Here is a 6,916-nt window from a genome sequence, read left to right as displayed (position 1 = left end):
GTGGCGAGACAAACAATGGCGCGTGCACGGAATCCCCCGCCGCCGACAAGGCAAGGGCGTGCTCCAGCCTATCCCAACGGGCGTCCTCCTCGAGCCGGCCCGCCTCCAGTGCGTGCTCCAGGGCCTCCTCGAGGGTGGCTTGGTACTCCGCCTCCGCCTTCTCATCCTCTGGCAATACCCATGGGGGCGGTGGGGGAACGTCATGGTCGATGTGGACGCGGTGGTGGCGCTCCGGCATAAGGAACTCATGCCGCCAGCGAACCTCCTCCGCGTGCACGCGTCCATTAAAAAGGACGGGCACGTGGCCCTTCCACACACTGCCAGCTGGGCCCATCCGTATGTGTCTGTGTTAACTGTGACCCGAGTCGGGTGGTTGGCCGGCCGACATGTGGTACCGCGGCGGACGCCGAGGGGATGCACGACGCGTCCGCTTCTTGGGCCTGAAATGCGTCGGTGCAGACACGAAACAAACGCATTTTTGGTTTGGATTGTCGCATTGGGCCAGCGTTTTTGTCCGTCGTGATCGAAACAGACACTGGCGGACGAAATAGGTCGCCCCTTTGGAGTTTGCTCTGAGCATGGATGGCATTGTGCGTGCATGTGCCCTTGCACTAGGCTACAAAAGATAATGCCTGTGCTGTGCATCTGCAGATGGAAAGCACCAACACTTTCCACCAGATGGGGCTCGTCTATCTGAAACAACGTGGTTGGACAGTCGATAAGGTGCTGTGGGCTCGTGCGTTGGGTTCAGTCGTACGTACGTACTGGTAAAAAACATAATAATCAACCCAGATTGGAGCACACACAAGAGAACTGTGCTCACAAGCCACAACCAGCACCAGCGGGATGACTCCTGCGGTTGGTTTGATCACAACAGTATCTCAACAGAAAAACCAACGCCGTCGGATCATCATCAAACGCGGCCAGGGAAGATGCCTCCTGCGCCCAACTAACATACAACTACTAAATATCTTCAATTTCAACATCAGTGTCAGTCCTGCCATGGCATTGCTTGCATCAACTTCCTCCTAACACCCGGGCACCAAGAATGCCCAGCCCACTACCAAAACAACGCCTCCCTCTCCCTGCCACCCCAACTCATCATGCAGGTGCTATTTACATATACAGATTACAACAGACGCCGTCCCCTAAATTCAGAAGGACCAAACAGACGAAGAAGAGACTAAAGCACCACCTGCCTAGTTCCTCATCTAACAGGAAGATGGATCCTACCAAGGAAAACCTCGTGTCACAAATGGTCCCCCGGTTACCGGTTGTTCTGGGGACAAACAAAATAAGCCGAAGAGGAGGGCATACATACATACACCAACGACGACCTCAGGACGACACATACATGGAATTCCTCAATGAAGTGCTGAGCTTCTGTAACAACACAATTGAGCCATAAAATCGGTGACGGTCAGCCGCGGATCTTGCCCAACACCTGCAGTGCCTGAGTAGCTGTCTATCGAATCGTTGCAATTGATGCTTGATCTCGAGGAGAAGATGGCGCGCGCTGAGCTGAACATGCCGTCGACGCTACGCTGTGTTAGGTTTCAGTACTTTGACTGCTTTGATCCTCCTTGCACTTTGCAATCACGCCTCGAAGCTCGGAGCAAAGTCTGGCAACCTCGGGATTGTCCCAGTGTGGTCTGACCTGCTCTATCAGCATGCTGCACGGATCAGGATCAGGGTTGATGGGAGGCACATCCCGTGGCACCAGAGGGACAAGAAAGGGGTGTTGAAGCAACTGAGGTATCCTCCACCGCTCGTCTCGGTCCCAGGCCAGGCACCTTTGCATTAGATCAATAAGCCATGGGTTGTCGACCGGTTCATAACGGATCTTGTGGTTCCTATCGGTAACAGCTTTGAATTTGGTCCAGAAAGTCGTGTAGTCTGCAAATGGTGTCTTACCATACACCATCTGATATAGAATACACCCAAGAGACCAGATATCAGTTGGCCGACCACACTTGAAAATGTTCCCACTGGAATCTTGCTCATTGCATAGCAATGCTTCAGGTGACATGTAGTTAAGTGTTCCTACCTGCTCTTTACAGGGAGAGATCAAAGATTAGCATGCCAGATACAACAAATCTTGATGTGACTGGTCAGTAATATTCTTACTAATACAACAAGTATATGCAACTGCAGAAATAAACAAGCGAAAGCAAATTGCATCCCACGGTACCTGAGAATCACGTTGAATGTTTGTCGTATCATTCATTATAGCTTTGGCAATGCCAAAGTCTATTAGCTTCAGTGATCCCTTCACAAGCATAAAATTTGCAGGCTTCAGATCGGAATGCACTATCCGTTCCTCATGGATTGTATTGACTGCTTCAAGCATTTGCTGAACCACAAAACAAGGTAAATTTGAGAAGGCGCTAGGATTTTTGAAATTCAGAATAAAATAACCACTTATCTGAACGTATTCATTACTAATAATGCAGGTACAAGTTCTAGTAACCGACGTCCCCGGAAATGCAAGGTGTATTTTGATTCGTTAAGAGAAGGTTTGGGCCAACAAAGACATGTGGTTTATGTGACACAATTGATGTTATTAGAATGATTGCATTTTTATATCACATACACAACCACACACTAATCAATTAATTATTGGTCAAAGCCTCGTCTCATGAATCACACTACACATTAAATTCAGGGACGGAGCAAGTATATGTTTAACAGAGCCAAATAAACACATGGATGATTAAAATTTTGCACATGCCAATAATTATGGAATATATCATAGTCGACTACATTACTTTCAGCTCTATCAGTATAAAATATTAACCTACATTGCACAGAAGATGTATTGGGGCTTAGTACAAACTTTAACAGCACAGTAACTCAATAGAATGCGTGAACATTAACCTAAGCAGGACACATACAAATGAACAATGGAAAATTGTGTAGCAGTTTGGCAAGAGGCAATGCAATTAAAAATCTGGAACAACATTTCTGAGATAAATTGATAACATACTCTAAAATAAGTTAACAAGATTTGGTTCACCGAGCCAAGTACAGCAATTTTTTAATGTTGATTTGAAGATTGGGAAGAAAAGCTTGCATCAAAGGTATCCACCTACATTCTAGTTCATAGTTAGCTAATTGTCCTCTACTCAAGCCTTATGCTATTACTTAACTCGAATTAAATAAAGGTTACCTGCCAATAAAACCGCAGCCAATTTTCATCTATTTTCATATTTGAGTTGCTTCTCTCCTTCCACTTCTGAGCAACCATATGTGCTAAATCAATTTCGCCAAACTCAAGGACCATGTAAATGTACTGATCATCCTTAATTTTTCCATCTCGAGGTGAGATAGGACCTTCTTTAAGTAAATTTTTATCAGTGACCTGGTACATGCCAAAAGCCTTAGGCAGATTAGATAATATTTCCTCTATACAGTGAAAGTATCCTGTGCACAGTGCTGCCGCTAAATACTACTCCCTCTGTAAACTAATAAGATGAGTGGCATATCTTATGGCAATCCATAGTTGTTCTTAATCAGGTTTCACACAGCAAGACAGATTGAAAACTTGAAATTTTAATAATCACAGGCAAAGTAGGCTCCTGATAAGAAAAGATGCTAACTTTCCGCTAGCTGGGTTTTTTCCAGTTTCATTGGTGCTAGCCTAACCATAATTGTATGGAAGTTTAAAAAATATCAAGCACTGGAAATTTCAAAGGACATGATTCTGTTATGCGTGCACCTGAAGGGCAAAAGTTATGAGAGAAGTTCTAGACAATACAAGGAGCAGAGGGAACAAGAAGCTTCCAGTTTCAAAGACAATAGAAGTTAATTTTCTGCATGGAATAATAAATAAACTAAAATATCATAGCATCCCTTTGCATTTAATAAAATACTCCCAGGACACAGAAAATGAGTCCGATAACTCAATAGAGATGCTGTGTACAAGTATCAAGTTATATGCAGCCCAAAACTAGTAGAGATAAGGTTAATACCAGTACCTCGTAATCAATTAGCTGTATGATGTTACTCTTTCCTTTCAGCTTATTTAGGTAACCGATTTCTTGGCAAAAGCCATATGCTGTCGGGTAGTCACGACCTTTAAGCTTTATATTTTTCAGGGCGTAGATTGCACGTTCCATTGATATAACTTTGTGAACCTCACTGCTGCCACCAGATCCAATTTTACCAAGTTTCTGATAAAGCTTCCCGTTCACCTTAAAGAAATGTTCAGGATCATAACCCTTTTTTCGGCGCTCCTTCTGATCCCTGTTTGCTTGCGAAGTACCCCCATCCTTGGCAGACGTAGATTGTTCATTAGCAGATAACCCTTGGCCTCGGGATGGCAAACCTCCATTGCCAGGGGCAGCTTTGTCCGTTGTATTAGGAACCTGACGGTTTTTAGGATTCCAATCACCAACACTTGATGGCATTGCAGCTTCTTGCTGTTTGGGAGGGACACTACCTGGTATAGCTGCAGATGATTCCACTGTACATTCAGGCATCTGCATTGGCGAAGCATATTGGTTACTCTGAGGAACTCGTGTATTATGCCCTGAATGTAGTGATACAGCAGTAACTGAAGAACCAACGACAGAGCAACGGGTCATTGGCTCTCGATTCTGATTACAAGCTTCTTCAATCCCTTTTTGAGGCAAAGTTGCTGCATCATACTTGACATCCATCTCAACTGATGCACCAGCTAGCTCAAGCTTCTGATGTTTCCCGCCTTGATCATGTGCTGCTTGAGCCACATGATAATTATCTCCTGCTGACAATGAAACAGAATGCAGATAAGACAACATACTGTCCATTCTACTGTCAGTGGTTACTCCTACATTCTCACCTGCAATGTAAACTGGTAACTAAATACAGAAACAGGTCTGCATTTAACTTTACAAAAAAGCCAGAGTCAAAAAAGGAATCTTACCCTGAGAAGTTAAGTGTGAATCGCCAACTGATGCATTTCGAGATGTGATCTTATAAGAAGAAACATCTAACGACGACTTATTCCTGTTCACAAACAGATCCATTTCATTCTTCTGCTGGTCGTTTTGACCAGCATTCTGATTGCGGGTATCAGTGATAGTACTCAACATGGAAGGTGTAGACAACATGTCGTTTTGATTTGATGCCAGTACTCCTGCACCAGCGTTAACATCCTTTTGATCAGGAGACACCTTTTGCAACCTGGAGGCCGCCAGCACGCCTCTCTGCTTCTGCATAGCCATTCCTTCAGAACTCTGTCTAACAGAAGGGCTGGTACCAGCTTTCGCCGGCCCCTCACCTCGAGGCAACAGGATACGAGTTGCACGCTGTGTTGTAGTACCTGAGGCAAGTTCAAGTTAAAACAAGATGACAACACATTTTAGACAAATTCGGTTGGAAACGAGCATCTTTCTCTGTAGCAGGGTCAGGGAATAGAATCCGAAAGACAGTTTAACTGTAATTCTTACCAGGAACAGGGCCTACCACAAAAATGTTTTTTTTAGCAGGACGATAACTCAGCTTTATGTTAAAATTCCACATATAACATTACAATATTTCATTTATTTCAAAAAAAAATTAGTATGTGAAGAAAAGGTCTAGACTCTGTATAGACGGAATCTAAATTAATATAATTCATCTAAAGAAAAGTCTAGCTTCCGTATAGACAGAATCTAAATTAATATAATCCATGAGAAGAAAAGGTCTAGATTCCATATAGACGGAAATCTGAGATGCAAACCGCATAGGAATTTTGCAAAAACAAAAAAAAAACATCAAACTAATTTCTAGGATTTTAAAACTGAGCTCAAGTCTGAAACTTTAAAACCATTTTTTCCTTAATCAAGTTGCAGTGAATATACAATTGCATTGCAGAGCAACTGAGAGGAAATGTGATATAACAATCTTCGGATAACAAACAATATCTCGCTTCAATCTAATTTGCCACACCGATTGATAGACTTTCTAGAACATCTTTTTGACATAGCCTTACAAAATAAGCACATCACAGCTCACCATCCGCAAACAAAAGTAGAGCTAGCACTAACAGTCAGGATCTACTCTGCAGGTTCATTTCCCGTGTCCTGAAGCTACTGCGTGTTAACTTGGTTCGATTTGCATGTGACAGACGTTAGGCTAGATGCATAACCCTAGATGGAAGCAACGCATAGGGTGTTTGGATAACCATTTTTTCCTTAATCAAGCTGCAGTGAATATACAATTGCATTGCAAAGCAACTGAGAGGAAATGTGATATAACAACCTTCGGATAACAAACAATATCTCGCTTCAATCTAATTTGCCACACCGATTGATACACTTTCTAGAACGTCTTTTTGACATAGCCTTACAAAATAAGCACATCACAGCTCACAATCCGCAAACAAAAGTAGAGCTAGCACTAACAGTCAGGATCTACTCTGCAGGTTCATTTCCCGTGTCCTGAAGCTACTGCGTGTTAACTTGGTTCGATTTGCATGTGACAGACGTTAAACTAGATGCATAACCCTAGATGGAAGCAACGGTTAGGGTGTGGCTGAGCTCACCGAGGGGCCTCTGGCGCTTGCAGGCCGCATGGATCTGGCCGAGGAAGTCGAGAGGGTCGCCCGTGACGGTGGAGGAGGAGGAGGAGCCCGAGGAGGAGGTGAGGTTGGTGTGGCCCGTGTCCCCGGCGGCGGGGAACGTGGCGCTCCTGCCGGCGGCCGCGGCGTCGTCGGGGGCCGGGGGGCGGAGGAATTTACCCCTCCTCTCCATCGGCTGCGTCGGGGCAGGCGGTGGGGCCCAGCGGCATCTCGCCGGAGAGGCGGACCGGGTGGGGGGTAGAGACCCTAGGGTTCCGGAGCTTGAGGCGGCTGCTTCGGGGGCCGCGGAGGGGGACGCTCGGAGCCGGCGGCTTCCCGGCGCTCTACGCGCGCGGTGGTGCGGCGCGGGCGCGGCGGCGGCCGTGGGACGGG

General features: G+C 45.4%; 1 protein-coding gene across 3 annotated transcripts; it reads right to left on the bottom strand.

Moving 5' to 3' along the window:
• Positions 1 to 913: 913 nt before the first annotated feature.
• Positions 914 to 6,910, bottom strand: LOC119294773 (serine/threonine-protein kinase MPS1-like). 3 transcript variants are annotated; one of them, XM_037573033.1, is made up of 6 exons: positions 6,509 to 6,910; positions 4,907 to 5,305; positions 3,978 to 4,822; positions 3,170 to 3,361; positions 2,192 to 2,353; positions 914 to 2,047 (listed from the first exon to the last, which is right to left on the bottom strand). In XM_037573033.1, exons 1-6 carry the CDS (start codon positions 6,714 to 6,716, stop codon positions 1,550 to 1,552), a joined length of 2,304 nt encoding a protein of 767 aa, XP_037428930.1. In that variant the 5' UTR covers positions 6,717 to 6,910; the 3' UTR covers positions 914 to 1,549. The 3 variants fall into 3 exon arrangements, with proteins under 3 accessions (XP_037428930.1, XP_037428932.1, XP_037428933.1); XM_037573035.1 differs by having other exon boundaries at positions 3,978 to 4,747; XM_037573036.1 differs by having other exon boundaries at positions 3,978 to 4,744.
• Between the last annotated feature and the right edge of the window lie 6 nt (positions 6,911 to 6,916).

The sequence above is a fragment of the Triticum dicoccoides genome, chromosome 4B (genome assembly GCF_002162155.2).
Source record: "Triticum dicoccoides isolate Atlit2015 ecotype Zavitan chromosome 4B, WEW_v2.0, whole genome shotgun sequence".
Lineage (NCBI taxonomy): Eukaryota > Viridiplantae > Streptophyta > Magnoliopsida > Poales > Poaceae > Triticum > Triticum dicoccoides.
This window is presented reverse-complemented; position numbering and strand designations above follow the sequence as displayed.

Coding starts and splice junctions, on each gene's coding strand:
- LOC119294773 (XM_037573033.1), bottom strand. CDS start 6,716: ATGGAGAGGAGGGGTAAATTCCTCCGCCCCCCGGCCCCCGACGACGCC. Junction 5,306..6,508: donor CAAGCGCCAGAGGCCCCTCG/GTGAGCTCAGCC, acceptor AACTTGCCTCAG/GTACTACAACACAGCGTGCA. Junction 3,362..3,977: donor TACAGCTAATTGATTACGAG/GTACTGGTATTA, acceptor GGCATGTACCAG/GTCACTGATAAAAATTTACT.